Genomic DNA, 19754 nt, shown 5'->3' with positions numbered 1-19754 from the left:
GGCACACCAGCCTCATTCCTGAAGAAGGGCTTATGCCCGAAACGTCGATTCTTCTGCTCCTTGGATGCTGCCTGGCCTGCTGCGCTTTTCCAGCACCACACTTTTCAACTCTGGTCTCCAGCATCTGCAGTCCTCACTTTCACCACATCTCTTCCTAGGCTTGCTATCATGGCCTCTCCATCTGTATGGAAGAGCCCGTGGTGTAGTTCAAGCCATGTGTTCTGTATACACGCTGGTGCTATCACCTTGTCTGCTCGCCTCCAGACACCATCCTCCCCTTTGAATGCCCCCTGCAGTTTCCATTGTTCTTTGTCTTACTGCAGGGTGTCCTCCTGTAGCTGCTGAATTTGGATAGTGTCCTTTGCTAATTTAATAGTGGCTATTGCAGTCTCGTTAAAGTCTACTTGTTCTAGGGCTTTCTGAGCTGCTCGGTCTACGGCTTGGTTTCTTTTAAATAGTAGCCAGTTTGGGGTCCCTTTGCTGGCTCCTTTTGATAGGCCTTTATTTTTATTACGGCAGCCTCTTTTGGCTGTTCACTGGCATGGAGTAGTGCCTGAATTCCTAACAGGTGTCTGATAGGCGATTCCTCTTGTGCCCCATGCCACTATGTTGTCATGGATTATACTGAAGGCATATTTACTATCTGTATGTATATTCACGCTTTTTCCTTTCGCTAGTTCTAGTGCTTTAGCGAGTGCTACCAGTTCTGCTACCTGGGCAGACTGACTTCCATCAATTCTGCCGGACAGAACTGTTCCAAATTTATCATTTACCACAGGCCATCCTGTTGGGGGGGGGCACCCTGCTATGTATTTTCGTGACCCGTCCATGAAGAGGTTCTCCTTGACTATGTCTAGGGGGGTATCTTTTACTCGGCACCTATCCTCATCCCCATCTATATCTCCACAGTTGTGCAGTTCCCCTGTGTCTGGAATTTCCTCCACAGGGTTTTCTCCCATATCCCTGACTATTACCATGGACAAACCTGGGAGTAAAAGAACTGCCTCCCATTTTGCCCTTCTCATATTGGAAACAGCCCTCCGTTTCCCTGTGCTTAGCATTTCTACTAGGGTCAGTTTATTGTAGAGAATGACATTCCCTGTCATTACTATGGGCTTGCTGACCCTGACGGCCAAAGCAGCACAGTCGAAGGCTGCTGTGCACTACTGGCCCTTCTGCAGTTGAGTTGTACCATACGGGCCTTCTCCTGCTACTGTGGTCTTGGGTGACCACTGCGGAATAAAATTCTCCTTCATTACTACAATGGATATGAAAATTCTTGCTGGGGTTCAGCAGCTCTAGCTGGGAGAGCTGATATGAGTTGAGTCTTAAGCTGGCTGTATGCCTCCTCCTGTTCTGGCCCACAAATTACAGGTTCCAAGGCAGGCTTGCCTCCTTTAAATAGTCTCTGGATTGGTTCAGCCAATTTTGCAAACTCTGGTATGAAGATCCACCTGTCCCCTGACCGTGGCGGGTTATGGCTTCTGTTGGATTGCCTTCTTGCGGTTGCTGGGCAATTCTTCAGTCCCTGGGATATGAGGTGTGCCAGGTACAGGACTTGTGTTTTGCCAATCTGTGCCTTTGTGCGGCTGACTTTTAACCCTGCAGTTGCCAATTACCGCAATGCTAGCCCTAAAGCTTCCTGGTGTCCAGACTCGCACTCTGAGGCAATTAGGATATCATCTACATATTGGAGGGCAGTGCTATCCTCTGGTAAATCTACTCTCTTTAGGATGTCGCTCATTAACCTGTGAAGAATAGTGGGGCTTGTTGGTAACTCTTGTCCAGGCAAGTCCACGTGTACTGTCTGCCCCTTACTGTAAAAGCAAATTTGTTCTGGGACTCAGGGTGTAACAGAATAGACCAGAACCCATTGGCTATGGCTAAAACAGTAAAAATCTTGTGCTCAGGGGCCACGTCTTATAAAATGTTGGAGGGGTCTGCAACAATGGGATGCAATTTGGGGGTGACCTTACTTAGTCCTGTATAATCAAGTTCCCATCAGGCTTTATTACTGGCCACATTGGGGAGTTAGTTGTACTTACGGTTTATTTCAGGATTCCCTGTTTCATTAGTCCTTGCATTACCTTTACAGCTGCTTTCCCTGCTTCGGGTTTTATTGGGTATTGCCGGTGGGGCTTATGCTCCGGTCCGGGAACCCTTGTCAGGTCTATGTTAACTAGTTGAAACTTTATTGCTGGAACAGCACAGCAGGTCAGGCAGCATCCAGGGAACAGGAGATTCGACGTTTCGGGCACAGGCCCTTCTTCAGGAATGAGCAGAGAGTGTTCAGCAGGAGAAGATAAAAGGTAGGGAGGAGGGACTTGGAGGAGGGGAGTTGGAAATGTGATAGGTGGAAAGAGGTCAAGGTGAGGGTGATAGGTCGGAGTAGGATGGAGGCGGAGAGGTCAAGAAGAAGACTGCAGATCAGGAAGGCGGTGCCGGGCTGGAGGGATTCGGCTGAGACAAGGTGGGGGGAGGGGGGATGAAGAAACTGGTGAAGTCCAAGTTCATCCCCTGTGGTTGGAGGGTTCCCAGTCGGAAGATAAGACGCTCCTCCTCCGACCGTCGGGTTGTTGTGGTTTGGCGGTGGATGAGTCCAATGACCTGCATATCCTCGGTGGAGTGGGAGGGGGAGTTGAAATGCTGTGCTACATGTTGGTTGGGTTGGTTCGTCCGGGTGGCCCAGAGGTGCTCTCTGAATCGCTCCGCAAGTAGGCGGCCTGTCTCCCCAATATAGAGGAGGTCACACCGGCTGCAGCGGATGCAGTAGATGATGTGGGTGGAGGTGCAGGTGAATCTGTGGCGGATATGGAAGTTTCCTTTGGGGCCTTGGAGGGAAGTGAGGGGGGAGGTGTGGGCGCAAGTGTTGCACCTCCTGCGGTTGCAAGGGAAGGTGCCCACCTTGTCTCAGCCGGATCCTTCCCGCCCGGCACCGCCTTCCTGACCTGCTGTCTTCTTCTTGACCTCTCCGCCTCCGTCCTACTCCGACCTATCACCCTCACCTTGACCTCTTTCCACCTATCACATTTCCAACTCCCCTCCTCCAAGTCCCTCCTCCCTACCTTTTATCTTCTCCTGCTGAACACTCTCTGCTCATTCCTGAAGAAGGGCCTGTGCCCGAAACGTCGAATCTCCTGTTCCCTGGATGCTGCCTGACCTGCTGTGCTGTTCCAGCAATAAAGTTTCAACTTTGATCTCCAGCATCTGCAGACCTCACTTTCTCCTATGTTAACTAGACCTATATTGTGCTTTGTTCCTGACAATGGTCCAGGGATGGAGGCGCAGATGGCTCCTAATTCCCCCCTTTTCAAGGCTCCAGTCCCTACTAGTGACTGTAGCCACTTTAATAGTTTCAAGGTGACTTGTAAGTTTCCTTATCTCAGTCTTCCGACTGTTCTGCCTGGGCCAAATCAATTTCCCTTTTGCACAGTCAATTAAAACGTTATATTCTTTCATGAGATCATTACCCATTATGGTGCCCTCGTTATTTTGGCATACAATAAAATCTCATGAGATATATATTATTTATTTCTACGAGAGTAGTTTCACTTAGGTCAGCTGGTGTTTTATCCCCTCCTACCCTGGCTAAGTGAATCATTTTGTTTGTGTGGGGTAAGGGTAGGTTTGTGATGGATATAGCAGTTCCTGATTCCCGTAGTACCTCTCCTTTTACTGCGGGCATGTAAATTCCTCCCTCCCTTACCCTCACAAATGGGGGCAGCTGGTTGTCAGCTCTGCTGACCTCGAGATTCCTGCGGTTCCGTGGTGTTCCGGCTGGTGTTTGGAGGTATCCATGCTTTTCCCAGTATGCTGCTTCTGTGTGTCCTTTTGGAGTGGCTGCAGTAATTTACATTGTTTCCTGCCCTAACTCTTGTATTCTGTCTTCCAGCTCTTTAACTTGTTCCTGGTCTTTTCTCCACCAACACTAATGGAGGCACTTACTTGTTCAGTTAGGCCTGCTAATTGGTGTACTAACATTACTCCTATCATTTTAGTTTTATTCCGTTTCTGCTTATCTGTTGTGCTAATGTCTGAGATGGATCCCAACCACTCTTCTTCATTTGCTCTGTCAGCCCTTGTCTGTCTGCCTTGTATTTCTCAATAAGGGAACCTGCAGTGTTCCCTTTAAAACTTTGATCTGCCACTTAACAGATTGTGTACCCCTGGATACTCCCAACAGTAAAGTGTTCCTAATCCATTGAGGACTTCTCTACCCCCTGGCCAATAATACTGTTACAGCACCATCTGTATGGCCGTATCAGCCTCCTAGCAAGGTGTGCTCTCTACCAGTGGGACATGTCTACCCTCCAAGCCACCTCTACTTGACCCAAACACCCAATCCAGTTTGTTACTGTACAATAAATTCCAGCCCCAAAACTCTTTTTTTAAATTCATTGAAACTATTGTTTTAACTTTTCTTTAATTATGTGACTTGATCTCCTTGAAGTATTGGCTCCGGTATATGTTTCCAAATTGTGATTTAGGTGAATCTGTTTGCGACAGTCTTTGTGACAGTATTTTGCATTTATTGACATTATCGCAATGTGGCTCAATGGTTAGCATTGCTGCCTCACAGCACCAGGGTCTCAGGTTTGATTCCTGCCTCGGGCAACTGTCTGTGTGGAGTTTGCACATTCTCCCCGTGTCTGCGTGGGTTTCCTCCGGGTGCTCCGGTTTCCTCCCATAGTCCAAAGATGTGCAGGTCAGGTGAATTGGCCATGCTAAATTGCCCATCTTGTTAGGTGCATTAGTCAGAGGGAAATGGGTCTGGGTGGGTTACTCTTTGGAGGGATGGTGTGGACTTGTTGGGCTGAAGGTCCTGTTTCCACATTGTAGGGAATCTAATCTAATCATTTCCTGAAAATGTGATGAGCTTTGATGAATAAAAACCTAGTTGTTGGCTCAAAATGGGGATAATTTATTTCCACAAAGAGCTTTGGTGGTCTATTGACAGATTTCCCCTGTACTTTTTTGATATAGTTGGGGGTAGGGATGTGAGCGCTGTGTATTTGCGTATGTTGGACTATCACTTTAAGTATCCAATCATGTGACATAATAATGATTTGGAGGTCAACAGCTCAGCTAAACCTTGCTGACTGCTAAATGAATACATTAATAATGTTCCTGCTGTTGTTTAACACTTTGGACTCCTGGCCCTTCTTGAAATGTAAGAGGGCGGTTTCGCCCTTCTCCATCTGTAGCATGATTCAGGTTTTAAGTCTTTGTACTAGCAATGTCTGCAGGTGAGTTGTCCCATAGAGATACAACTAAAGATATAATTGCGAGTTATATGTTCCAGAATATGAATTATAATGTCCAGGTAATTACTTCTTGCATAGCTTTGTCGAGGTAGTGCAATGAAATATTCCTTTAGATGTCCAAATGAGTTTGGTGGCCATTTTAAACAGTCCCTGTTCATTTTTAAATTTAACTGGATTCTCTCTGCTCGAATTCCATGGTTTTTAATTTAGCTGAGTTTTTCAAGACTAATAATCCATATTTTATATAATTAAGGCATGGCCCACTTCCAATTTTAATGGAGTTGGGAAAATAAGCAGGTAGACAATCTGCCAGCAGGGAGTGAAGAGTCATTGAAACCTTTTAAGGATGTTGTATTCCTTGATTTTAAACTGGTGGCTGTCAGAATTGCCAGGTCCTGGGAAAGCCATCAGGTATAAGGAGATGGGAGAGATGAATAGGGCATTGGTTGTACTGCTGCCTCACAGCGCCAGGGACCCAGGTTTGATTCCAGCCTTGGGTAACTGTCTGTATGGAGTTGGCACATTCTCCCCCTGTCTGTGTGGGTTTCTGTTGTGTGCAGGTTAGGTGGATTGGCTATGCTAAACTGTCCATAGTGTCCAGGGATGTGCAGGCTAGCTGGTTTAGCATGGTAAAATGTGGGATTAGGGTGGCAGTGCTTGATCTAGGTCAGATACTCTTTGGAGGTTTGGGTGTAGATTCAATGTTTGAATGGCCTCTTTCTGCACTGTCTATATTTCTCTCCTAGGAGGAGGCATAGTGTTCCCTCCAGGCTTGAAGACCACCCAAGAAACTTCTTTACCATGACCTTATTGCTTCATCCCTTGTCCTCATGATCTGATCCCACCACCATATGTTCTCTTTAGACAACAATCAGTTTTCAACCCACCTCCTCCTTCACCCTGATAAAGATGGGCTCCCCACTTGAATCAAAACCCCCAACCAATATCTTCCAACCTTGCAAACAGAATTGTTAGCGACCTTTCCCATCCTGTCATTCGACTCCTGACTGCAATCTCTTCCTTGCTGCTGCTCTGCTGTCTTCTGCTACTGGTTTGAGTTACAAGGATAGGTTAGGACTTTTTTCCCCAGGAGCATAGGGGGCTGAGATGTGACATTTCAGGGGTTTATAAAATCATGAGGGGCATAAATAAAGTGAAAAGTCAAAGACTTTTTCCCAGGCCAGAGGAGTCCAAAACTAGAGGGCATAAGTTTAAGTGAGAAGGGAAAGATTTAAAAGGGACCTGACAGGCAGCTTTTTCACACAGAGGGTGGTGCGTATATGGAAAAAGTTGTCAGAGGAGGTGGTGAAGACAGGCACAATTACAGCATTTCAAAGACATTTGAACAGGTACATGAATAGGAAAGGTTTAGATGTACAGAATATGGGCCAAATGCAGGCCAATGGGACTAGTTCAGTTAAGGAAACCTGGTCAGCATGAATAATTTGGGTCAAAGGGTCTGTTTCCATGCTGTATGGCACTATGCGCTCCCATTGTTAGGCAGTTACCTTAACAATCAGACTGGCTAGAGGATGGAAAACCTGCAGAAAATATTTAAATCAAGTCCTGCATGTTAAAACTGCAGAACATTAAGGAAGCTTGTATTTTTAGGTTTCTCATCCAATGACCCACATATCGCAGTATTTCATGCTGAACAGGATAGCAGTATAAGATTGAGTAGATTGAGTAATCTGAGTCCAAATACAAAGATGCTCTGGGAATACAATCACATTGAGTTTACTTTTGATAAAGGATTGTTGCCCAAAATACCATAGATTCATAGATTCCAACAGTGTAGAAAGGGCCGTTTAGCCCATCAAGTCTGCACCAACATAACTACCATTAAACATGCGTGAATCCCAATTTGCTGCATTAGTCCCATTTCCGTGAATGTTATGATATTTGAAATCCTCAACCAAATATTTTTTAAAGGTTGTAAGGTTTCCAGCCTCCACTACCTTCCCCGGCAGTGATTCCCACCACCTGCTGAATGAAAACATTTTTTTTCTCATATCCCCTCAGAATCTCCTGACCCTTACCCTAAATCATGCCTTCTCATGATTGCCCCTCAACCGAGGGGAACAGATGCTCTGTATTCATTCAGTCCATACCCCTCATAATCTTAAACACCTCAGTCATGACCCCACCCCTACCTCCGTCTTCTCTGCTCTAAAGAAAATAATCCAAATTATTTTCCTTTGAGCTCAATTTCTCCATCCCAAGCAACATTCTAGTGAAACTCCTGTGTCTAGCACTCCAGGTGTAGCCGGACCAATGCTCTGTACATCTCCAACATTATTTACTTGCTCTTATATTCTCATAACCCATGCTTTATTTTTACTGAAGCTGACTGACTGCTTGTGTATTTCCAGGTTTCCAGTGGTATTTGAAACTTCTGGCTTGTGTAATGTTGTCCTTTTTATTTATAACTGATTTTGCCTGTTTTTCCTAGGGAAAACTATTGAGGCAGCAGAAGTGGAATTATTTCAAAAGCAAATGGAACCTTCTGGAGACAGCCATTATAATGATCAGTTGGAGCACACTTTCTATATTTATAAAGAGAACCATTTTGGGAAATCGGGACATTGAGCACTATCACAATCACAAAAAAGAGTACGCCATAATTTTGTATCTATATAAAAGCAAATCATTTTCATTATTATACATTCTGAACACATGATTTTCTCATAGCAACTGTTGATTATTTCTCTCTGAACCTGTACACCATTAGAAATGATAATGACTTGTGAACATTGCCACTTCACTCTACTGGATGGATTGATGTCAGATGGGCGGACAGACAGCAACTCTTACTGATTAAAAATCAGTCTACCTCAGTCTTGAACACGCTAAGGACCCAGCCCCAACAACCTTCTGTGGTAAAGAACTCCACAGTTTCACTACCCTCTGGGAGAACAAATCCCTCCTCATGTTTGTCTTAAATGTGTAACCCCTTATTCTGAGGTTATGCCCTCTGGTCCAAGATTCTTCCACTGGGTGAAACAACCTTAACATATTAAGGGGGTGTACGTCTTGCTGCATGCAGTGTGCTATGTCAATATTATGCCCTCACCAGGTACCAGCAGCTTACATAGCAAAAATGCTGCATGTGCCAAGCAGACAGCTATTGCTCAGTCTTAGGGAGGCTAGCCTTCACAGAGGTTCATGGAAGCATCAAACTGCCATGGGGATCCTGGCACAGTCAGTCAAGAGCAGCCTTCCATACCAGTCCAAGAGATTGACCACAGTCAGGCATCTGGTCAGGGGGGTTCATACCACTGCAGGAGGTTATGGTAAGTCTTGTGGTTCTGCAATAACCAATCAAAAGGAGTTGGGCACAGTCCATGCAATGTACAGAAAATATACCTGAGGGATCCCTAATCCCTGGCCATCCTAATGTATTGCCCCCTTACTTCAGTGTCACTCTCACAGATATTGCTGACCAACTCATTCACACCAACTTCTCTGGGTGCACCGTGGCTTTTTAAAGATGTCATGGCCACATGAGACACCAGTCTTTAGATGGACATCCATTGATGGGAAGTTGTTCTGGGAACACAGTAAGGTGGGGCCAGAACCAGCCAAGACAGACTTCATAGGGATGTGGTTGGTAGTTAATGAGTCAACTTTGGTAAGGTGCTGCAAGAAAATTAACTAGGCCTTATGGTGGCAATCAGTCCAAAGATCCTGATACAATTCAGTCTGAGCCAGAAAAATGCAAGAATCAGTGTTTCACTTCTCCCTCCACTGCCAGATTTGCTGAGTATCTCAAGCACAATTTATTTTAATTTTTTTTATTTTGCCAGTGTTCCTAAAAATGGTCATTGATTTCTTCCAATCTTTCCTAAGTGAGGATAAGGGAAAAGAAATAAAGGCTATAAAATAGAAATTTTGCATCCTTACCACAAAGGAAATCATTCTCTAACCACCAAGAAAAACAATCTGTTTGCATATCCATTACTGAAATAATGAAAGGTGCCTAAAGGACATTTGTACTGACAGATATTGTTATTGAGGAGATATTTAATCTGCATTTTGCTATGTTTCTTACAGGTTTGTAAGTTTCTACGAGACTGCAATTGCAGATGCAATCATGGGTTACCTGATTGCCTTCCTGGTTCTCCTAGCAACCATCAAACTTTGGCATCTGCTGCGCATTAATCCCAAGCTCAACATGATCACCTCGACTTTAAGAAGAGCATGGGGTGACATCTCAGGCTTTCTGACTGTCATTTTGATCATGTTTCTTGCCTATTCTATTGCAGTACGTAATTATTTTATACCATGTATTCCCATTCATTTTTAAATTGAAGTTTAACAAGTACAGTGTTCCCTCAGCTTATTCTTTAAGAGTATGCACTTACAACCCAAGACTAATTGAATTATGTGATGTATGCAGAATTTTTCTGCTAATTTAGATTATTACAAGCATTTATAATTCTTTGATTATTTCATTTCATAATCTATTTTAACTTTAATTTGTATTAATTTCAAATTATATCCTCTGGGTTGTGTTTCTTGAGACTCTTGAATGGAACACCTTCCATCCTCCAGAAATGTTAGCTCATTCAGATTTCTGCTGCTCATTCCTTAATGACAGAATGGTGAGGGTGTGGTCCTAATGGAGGAGCTGAGGTGAATGGTGTGAAGGAGAATCGAGCTAAGTTTATGAGAGAGTGAGAAATCAAAGGATATGCTGATCAAGTTGGATGAAGGGGTTTGGCAGCCTGAGAAAAGTATTGGGTGAATCATGAATGTTATAGTCAAGTCAGACTGAGGGTCTCATTCTGTGTAATTCTATGTAAACCCTGTTCATCCATTATTCTTCAACTCATTGATTGGCATTGGCTAAATATAGAGTCTAAGAAACTCTATATTTATAGGCACATATGATGAAACATTCATGATTTCAATCAGGTTAAGAATGCTAAAGATGAAAGATTGAGCAGATTAGCAACTTGAAGCAACATCATGAAGGAAGGTGAGCCAATTGAGTGGGCAGTTGGAATTTCGAAGTGTTATGTAACTGATTTCAGAGAGAGTTTTTCCAGGAGTAGAGACACAAGAAAATGGAACTGGTAAGGTGATCAGCGAGGTAGGATAACCATAGAAGGAAGTCTCTCTATGGGATAGTCATGGCTGGAGCAGAGAGGCCATATGTGATGGTGAGATCAGAGGGCTGTGGGGTGCAGGGACAATGAGGGAGGGGGGAGAGTTGTCGATTGTGATTACAGGAAGGATACATTTAGAGAGGAAAAGAGGCAACATGAACCCAGAGAGGAAGAAATGTCGATAACTCTGAAGGTGTGATTGATAAAATGTTCATTTATATATTAGCCATCTGTCTGCATAAATTTAAGATGCAAAAGGATCTTGTTTTAAGTAATATAATTTTAATAATATTTTTCAGGTGTTTAATAGACTTATTCCAGTGTCCTGTTAATGATGTGAGAACAGACTTAGTTTTCAGGATCCCTTGGACTTTCAAATTTGATCATTTTCAGTTATGTAACACCAATAATTAGATTAGATTCCCTACAGTGTGGAAACAGGCCATTTGGCCCAAGAAGACCACATCAACACTCCAAAGAGTAACACACCCATCCCCATAATACTATGGGTAACTTAGCATGGCCAATTTACCTGATCTGCACATCTTAAGGTTGTGGGAGGAAACTGGAGCACCTGGAGGAAACCCACGCAGACACAGAGAAGATGTGCAAACACCACACAGTCGCCTGAGGCTGGAATTGAATCCGGGTCCCTGGCGCTGTGAGGCAGCAGTGCTAACCACTGAGCCACCATGCCATGTTAATTCAACTGTATCTCTTTTCTACAGACAAATATAATGTTTGGTTGGAGCATGTCCTCTTACAAGACTATATTTGATGCTGCAGAAACAATGGTGAGTCTTCAACTGGGGATCTTCAACTATGAAGAGGTAAGGAAAGCAGAAGCTCATTATAGTAATATCTCTGATAAGAACAATAGCTAGAATCTTATCTAATCTGTAGCTGATTCATTTAAATTTGTTTCAATAGGATTCACAGTATATTACTGCTCTCACTAGAGATGTTGCTCGTATAGGTTTTTTTGTACACTATTTTTTATTTATTCATGTCATGTTGCCATCACTGACTAGGCCAACATTTATTTACCATCCTTATTTGCGATGGAGAAAATGGCAGTGAGCAGCCTTCTTGACTGCTACAGTCGTAGAGTCATAGCATGTACAGCATGAAACAGACCCTTCAGTCCAACTCGTCCATGCCAACCAGATATCCCAACCCAATCTAGTCCCACCTGCCAGCACCTAGCCCATATCCTTCCAAACCCTTCCTATTCACATATCCATCCAGATGCCTTTTAAATGTTGTAATTGTATCAGCCTTCACAACTTCCTCTAGCAGCTCATTCCATACACGTATCACCCTCTGAGTGAAAAAGTTGCCCCTTAGGTTTCTTTTCTATTTTTCCCCTCTCACCCGAAACCTATGCCCTCTAGTTCTGGACTCCCCCCACCCCAGGGAAAAGACTTTGTCTATTTATTTTATCCATGTCATTGGGATGTAGGGAGGGACTTCCAGGATTTTGATCCTGTAACGCTAAAGGAATAGCAATATCGTTCCAAGTTAGAATTGTGTGAATCTTGGAAGATAACTTGAAAATGATGATGTTCTCATGCATCTGCTACCTTTGTCCTTCTAGGTGGTAGTAGTTGTGGGGTTGGAAGGTGCTGTTGGAGAGTCACTGCAGTTCATCTTGTAGATTGAACATACTGCTGCCACCATACATTGTGGTGAATGGAGTAAATATTGAAAGTGTTAGGTCGGTGCTTTGTCCTGCATGTCTTTCAGTTTGTTGAATGTTGTTAGAGCAGTACTTTTTCTGATGATTGAGAGTGGACTGATGATACAATAATTGGCCAGATTAGATTTGCTCTGTTTCTTGTGGCAGGATACACTTGGGGCAATTCCTCATATTGCTGTATAGATGCCAGTATTCTAGCTATTTGAACAGTTTGGTCAGTGGTGTAGCTAGTTCTGGAGAACACATTTGTAGAGCTATTGCTGTAATGTTGTAGGGGCTCACAGCCTTTAAGTTGTTTCTTGATATCACTTGGAGTCATTCAAATTGGCTGAAGAATGGCATTTATAATACTGGGGACCTCAGGAGAAGCCCTGACATGCAAAAGCACTTCTGGTTTTAAGGAAAATCTTCATGGTTTTATCCCAGCTCATGTGACAGCATGCATTTCTATTGAGAAATCTGGATCTTCACCAACTGGCGATGGTAAGGCCATTCCTCATGTTGTAACATCATGTTACACCATGATAACATTAAGTGAATACTCTATATTGATGAAATAGAGTATAGTTTGGACTGGCCTGAACTAAATCCGATTGACACAAAGATGCTGCCAGAGCTGCTATTACTGAGCACTACTGCTTTTATTAGATTTCCTGCAACTGCTTTTACCAACACATCACCTTTGTTTACTATGTTGAATACAAATCTAAGGCGTCAATGAGAAGAAAATGAATCCATCTAGCTAGTCCAATCCATGTTTAACACAATAAAGCATACGTACTACAGCATTGTGTTGTGTAAACAAAAGAAGATCATGTATAAAAAGTAACTGTTTTGATCTTGGTATTAAAATTTGTCTGGGGTACAGAGTTTCAATTGCTAACAGTGTCACTATCGGATCCGAGTGGGATTTGAAAAACATTTTCCCAGAGTGGGGTTTTGGATTCTGATACCTCTGGGACATGCTCCAATTCTCAAAAGGTTGGAGTGGGGAATTGACAGGGAACCAACTCACATTTAGTTATGAGTCCATAAACTCCTTGAGAAGCTCATTAATGGGTTGGGCAAGGTGAGAGGACAATTTTCAATTGTAAACTCGGCAAACTCCAAGTCTGTTACAAGATTTGCATGGCTGTTGAGTTCAATGTGAGGACATGGCTTATTTTTATGCAGAAAGAGGTAACTGGAACCCGCAGTATCTTGCACATTGCCTCTCATTTGACCAGATGGACACTTTCATAAAGTTTGATGCTACTGGCTCTCAGAGGGCCCATCATGGCTGTAACTTGCCTTTGCTGTTTGTGTTGTGCAGACAGTTCCTATCTTCTTGTTACACTTTTTGCATTAAAAATTGGGAACCACTTCTGTCTTGCCTGAATAGGAGATGAATATTGCTTAATATCAACAAATCTATAGCATACAATTGGAACCTGGAAATTATCCAAGTGTCTGGAACCTGAGCATGTTTTGAAAATCTGGCCCTAAATCCTAAAACAATCCTAAATGTACAAGGTGTGCATCAACCGCATTTCAGGACCCACATTCTACCATGTGCAAATAACAAAATCTACATTGAGGTACTCTAATTGTAAAATGTACTGATGATGATTACACAACTCTGTGCATGCACATTCATCTCATTTGGGAGTACATTTTTGAATGAGAGTTTACTGTGATCATCTAGCCTCTTGAAAGAGTTTAAAAATACATTTTGCTTCAGTATAAGAATTGACAATAATTCTGCTGAAAACTTTTTAAATTTGACTCCACATTATGCTTTCTGGCATTTTAAAATCTTTGTTTAACACCATATGTCATCTAATGCAAAGTTCAACTAATCAGAATGCTCTCCCAAAAGGGGTCATGATTTGGAGATGCCGGCGTTGGACTGGGATGTACAAAGTTAAAAGTCACACAACACCTGATGAAGGAGCGTCGCTCCGAAAGCTAGTGCTTCCAATTAAACCTGTTGGACTATAACCTGGTGTTGTGTGATTTTTAACTTTGTACTCCCAAAAGGGGTTATTGTTGCCTTGTAATTCAGAGTTGGTATATAACTGCAGAGTTAAATTATCACAGTTTTATTGCTAAAAAGTGAAAATTACAATTCAAATGTGACAAGTATTGCTGCACCTTTCAATTTCCACCTTTATAGTTCTAATAATATTCAAACAACTTGTTTAAGAAAACAGTTTAACTGTCACTATTTTACACTTGGGTGATAAATATCCTTATTTACTACAGTTATAGTTGCTCTCACTTCAACACAATAACCTTTTACATTAAAAACCAAAAGAACTGTGGATGCTGGAAATCAGAAAAAAAACGTCAAAAACAGAAATTGCTGGCAAAACTCAGCAGGTCAGGCAGCACCCGTGGAGAGAAATCTGAGTCTAGTGACCCTTCTTCAGAACCTTTCACATCAGTTTGGCTCTGGATTCATATCTTCAAGTTATTCTGTTGAGTGCCCACTAATATTATCAACAGTTATCTCCAGGTTACAAATGATTTGACAGTCAAACTGAAAATAAGAGTGCTGTTTGTGAGGTTCTGTTTTGTCCAATTGGACCCTCAGACATGATCAGTGTTTGCTGGAAGACCTGAATCTTGACCATTTCACAAATAGTTGTTTTGATGTGTAAGCATAACATATTTATGAAAGACTTTTATTTAGGATTCAACATATCTTTGCCTTCACCTGAACAGGTATTGGACTACAACCCAATCCTGGGTTCATTTCTGATTGGATCTTGCATCATCTTTATGACATTTGTTGTCCTGAATCTCTTCATTTCTGTTATACTCGTGGCTTTTAGTGAGGAGCAGAAGAATTACAAGGTTTGCAATGCTTTAGCTTAATTCATTCACCTCTATTCTTCAATTATACAAAGATATGATGTTATTTTAAGATATAAAAAAAAACCACAATTATCCAATAAATTGTTTTTTTACTCTTTCTTTATAGTTCTTTTTTTGGCTAAATTGTCATCGGTTGATTAAGTTCCAGTCAGGATTTGTTTTGCCCATTTTTCCTCCTTTTCTTAAGGACTCAGCTTCAGTAATGCTCTGATTGTACACTGCACTTCACACAAGTATTTATACCGGTAGTGATAAGCTGGTCAGTTATTCGTGAACAATATTGAAGACACGCCTGATATCCCACTTAACTTGGAAGATGCAATGTGCGCCAATCTAAATAACCAGACCTCCACCCGATTGCACCAACCCCCAACCCGAACTTCAGCAAGTTTTTATGCCAAAATCTAATTACATTTAGCCACTAAGTTCAATCTTGGCAGAATATTTGCTTGGGAAGCATTTACGTTTTGTGTACCCAAGCAGGAGGATTATTGAGAACAGAGCTTTCCAAACAATCAACCTATATTTCAACAGGAGAACTTAGCAATTTAACAAACAGCAAGGTGTATGAAATTAATGGGCAAGATAAAAGCAGCTAATCGAGTAAAACAGCCCCACACCTTAAATAGCATCAGGAAGTGGAGAAGTTTACTTAAGAAGGATTATACCTGAAATGTCAACTTTTCCACCTCCTGATACTGCCTGGCTTTCTGTGTTCTCCCAACCTCCTGCTTGTCTACCTTGGATTCCAGCGTCTGCAATTTTTTTGTTTCTCATGCCACACCTTAATAAGCCGTGACTAAACATGAGAGGCCATCAGTATAAGATATTCATCAATAATTCCAGTCAGGAAATTCAGAAGAAACATCTTGAACCAAGCATTGGTGAGAATATTAAACTTGCTTCCACATGGAATGCTTGAAGAAAATAGTATGGATGTATTTACGGTATTAAAAACTAGACAAGTAAACTATGACTGCAGTTTAATCAACCTACTGCAATTCAACTAAGAAAAATTGAGGGAAAGTGGAGCAGATGGTTATTTTGGTAGATCTGGGTGACAGAAGATGGGAAAAGGTTTGAGTATATTATAAATACCAACATTGAATGTCCTGTCTCTGGGCCTTTTATCCAACACAATTCAATTTTTCAAAAGAGTGGGTGTTTTTTGGAAAATGTTTGAGTATAGCAAGGAACATTTTTTCTCTTTTTGTTTTCAGGCTTCTGAAGAAGAAGAAATAGTTGACCTAATGCTGACAAAATTGTGCAGCTTCTTAGGGATGAAAAATAAGAAGGGTTCCAGTCAGTCAGGAGGTTGACCAAATAAAATGTCATGATCAGCTCCAAGCAACTAACAACAGTGGGCATTTTACAGCGTGCAATTTATTTGTTGAATTAGTTAGTAGATCAGTTTAGATATATTGATAAATATAAATGTAACATGATGTTAACAATTAACATTAAACTGGCTCTTCTGCATGTTTGTTTTATTGTAGTGCATCAATGTGCCTAAATAAAGTGTAATGAAAAGCATTCAATCATCTAGTCGACTTTCATGTTTCTATTTTCAGTGTCATATTTATTGTTACATGGTAACAAAACTCAGTTCCAGGAATTAGGCAGCAGGTTAAATTGGATTAAAATCCTTTTTGCAGTGGTGTTCAAATCCACTCCAGAATCTTCACTGGATCTCAAACTAAATCTTAGCATTTAGTACACAAAATAGTCCATAATCAATCTCTGTGATTCCATAAAGATGATGCCATGGAAAAATGTGCTTAATAATTTATCTTTATATGCTGCTTTTCACAGTCTTAGATCTCAAGATAATCTAACCTAGGAGTTCTTCCCTCCATCATAAGATCAGAGGTGAGACTACTCACTGATGATTAAATAATATTCAGCACCATTTGCAACTCTTCAGATACTAAAGCAGGCTGTATTCAAATCCAGCAAGACCTGGACAAAATCGAGGCTTGAGATCAGAAGTGGCAAGTGACATTTATCAGAGAACAAGTGAATCTAACAATCTTTTTGACAACCATGGCAGTAGCATCACCATCAATCCCTGACTAGCAACTACTTGGGGCTATCATTGATCTAAACCTGATTTGGATTCATTGCATAAGTACTGGGGCTGCAAGAGCAGGTCAGCAGCTGGGAATTCTGAGGCGAGTAACATACCTCATGACTTGCCAAAGCCTTTCCACTTTCTACAAGATCTAAGTCAGGAGTATAATAGAATGCTCCACTTTTGCCTGGATGACTGTACCTCCAGTGCTCAAAGAACTCGATATCATCCATGCCAAAGCAACCAGCTTGACTAGAACGTCATTTACCAGCTTAAATGTTCACTCCCTCTATAGCCAATGCATACTATCTATAATACGCCACTGCAGCAACTCACTAATGTTCCATCAATAGTACCTTTCAAATTCATAATGTCTACCACCTAGAAGGACAAGAGCAGCAGATCTTGAGAATGCCACCACTACTGAAATGGGCTTGCCCTGTAAATACTCTGGCTATAAGGACAGCCGGTAAATGAGAACACCAGCAAGTTCCCCTCCAAGCTAAACACTATCTTGATTTGGAAATGTCATTTGGCAGAATGCCTCATCGCCAGAGCTTTCCAACAAGCACCAAGACATGGCTTGGCTGGTGGTGAGAAGGGGTCTGCCTGTGAGATCCTTTATGCACATCCAGACTCTTTGCCGCACCGCACACTGCCCTTGAAGCGGCTGTGGAGGGGACAAGACTGCCACACACCACCTTCTGGAATGTGCCTATGCAAAGGAAGTCTACAGATGAACGCAATGGTGTTTGTCGAGGTTCGATCCAAGCAGCTCCGTGATGCGGGACTCCGTGCTCTACGGCTGGTTCCCCGGGACGCACACCGAGATGAACATAAACTGTGCCTGGAGGATCATCAACTCGGTCAAAGACGCTCTTTGGTCTGTCCGAAACCTGTTGATCTTCCGCTGAAGGAGCTGACCTCGACTGAGTGTAGCGGACTGGCATATTCCAAGGTCCAGGACTATATGTTGAGGGACGCGCTGAAGCTTGGGGCAGCCGCTGCCAAGGCGCGGTGGGGAAAGACCACCGTGTAACGTCTGCCTGCCAAAGAACAGGGGGCCCAAACAGTAAGTGGGCTCCGCTGACCCCCCGGCTAAATACATGGATAGTAAATGTACAGACCTGTATATATGAATGATTACTCAATCTCTGTATGCAAAGAAATGGAATGTTTACGTACGTATGGCATGACCAATTGTACAGATCATCAAAATATTTTATGAATAAAGTATATTTTTGAAATAAAACAAAAAAGATTTGGAAATGTGTTGCTGCTCTTCACTGTTGCAGGAGCAAAATCTTGGGAGTCGCATCCTAACAGCATTGTAGGATTACCCATAGGACATGGACTGCAGTAGTTCAAGAGGACAATAAATGTAGGCCTACATAGTGATGACATATCCCAGCATAGAGCAGTCAGGCCCTTCGATCCTTGATGTTGTGCTGGCCTTTTATACCTCTCTAAGATCATACTAACCTGTATACCTACGTTTTACTATCATCCATGTGCCCATCCAAGAGTCGCTTAAATGTCCCTAATGTATCTGACTCTACTAGCAATGCTGGCAGTGCATTCTACATACCCACCACTCTCTGTGTAAAGAACCGACCTCTGACATCTCCCTAAACCTTCCTCCAATCACCTTAAAATTATGCCCCCTTGTGGTAGCCATTTCTGCCCTGGGAAAAAGTCTCTGACTATTCATTCTACCAATGCCTCTCATCATCCTGTTCATCTCTATTACGTCACCTGTCACTCTTTTTCACTCCAATGAGAAAAGCTTTAGCTCCCTCAACTTCTCTTCATAAGACATGCCATCTAATCCAGGCAACATCCTGGCAAATCTCCTCTGCACCCTCCCAAAAACTTCCACGTCCAATCATGAAGCGACCAGAACTGAAAACAATATTTCAAGTGTGGTCTAACCAGCGCTCTATTGAGCATAACTGCAGCTCTTAAACTCCTGCTAATGAAAGCCAACACATCATATACCTTCTTAACAACCCTACCAGCTTGTGTGGTAATTTTGAGGGATCTATGCATGTGGACCCTAAGATCCCTCTGCTCCTCCTCAGTGTCACGAGTCCTGCCTTTAACCCTGTAATCTGCATTCAAATTCGACCTTCCAAAATGAATCACTTCACACTTTTCCAGGTTGAACTCCATCTGCCACTTCTCAGTCCAGTTCTGCATCCTGTCAACATTCTGTTGTAACATACAACAGCCCTCCACACTATCCATTACTCCACCAATCTTTCTGTCATTGGCAAACTGACTAACCCGCCCTTCCACTTCCTCATCCAAGTCATTGATAAAAAAAAGTCACAAAGAGCAGAGGTCCCAGAACAGATCCCTACGGAACACCGCTGGTCACTGAGCTCCAGGCTGAATACTTTCCATCTACTACCACCCTCTGTCTTCTATGGGCCAGCCAATTCTGTATCCAGCCACATTTCCCTGTGTCCCAAGAATTTTTTCTAACAAAACATCCCAAAGCACAACAAAGTCAGTTAAGTGCTTTTCGAGTGTAGGTATCATTTAAATATACAGAAAATGGTAGTGAACCTGTGAATAACGACCATATAATCTCCGTTAGGTACTGGTTGGTGGGATAATATCTTTTGTTTATTACAAGTATATGATCTTTTATGTCAAGCTGAAGAAAAGCAAGACTGCTGTGAAGGGCACTGCTTGTCACTGGCCACTCTGGTGTTTCCTTTCTTCCTGCTGGTGGAATATAAATA

The 19754-nt window shown here is 42.4% G+C and overlaps 1 protein-coding gene across 1 annotated transcript in view; it reads left to right on the top strand.

Annotated features, from left to right (window-relative positions):
• The window catches only part of pkd1l2a (polycystic kidney disease 1 like 2a), a 145586-nt gene extending 129036 nt beyond the window's left edge, over window positions 1-16550 (top strand). The window contains 5 exon segments of the mRNA XM_043707511.1: window positions 7717-7877; window positions 9318-9528; window positions 11104-11205; window positions 14781-14912; window positions 16154-16550. Of these exon segments, the coding sequence (XP_043563446.1) occupies window positions 7717-7877; window positions 9318-9528; window positions 11104-11205; window positions 14781-14912; window positions 16154-16252 (705 nt within the window). The 3' untranslated portion in view covers window positions 16253-16550.
• Window positions 16551-19754: the final 3204 nt, after the last annotated feature.

Source organism: Chiloscyllium plagiosum, chromosome 17, assembly GCF_004010195.1.
Source record: "Chiloscyllium plagiosum isolate BGI_BamShark_2017 chromosome 17, ASM401019v2, whole genome shotgun sequence".
In the NCBI taxonomy this organism is placed as follows: domain Eukaryota; kingdom Metazoa; phylum Chordata; class Chondrichthyes; order Orectolobiformes; family Hemiscylliidae; genus Chiloscyllium; species Chiloscyllium plagiosum.
This window is presented reverse-complemented; position numbering and strand designations above follow the sequence as displayed.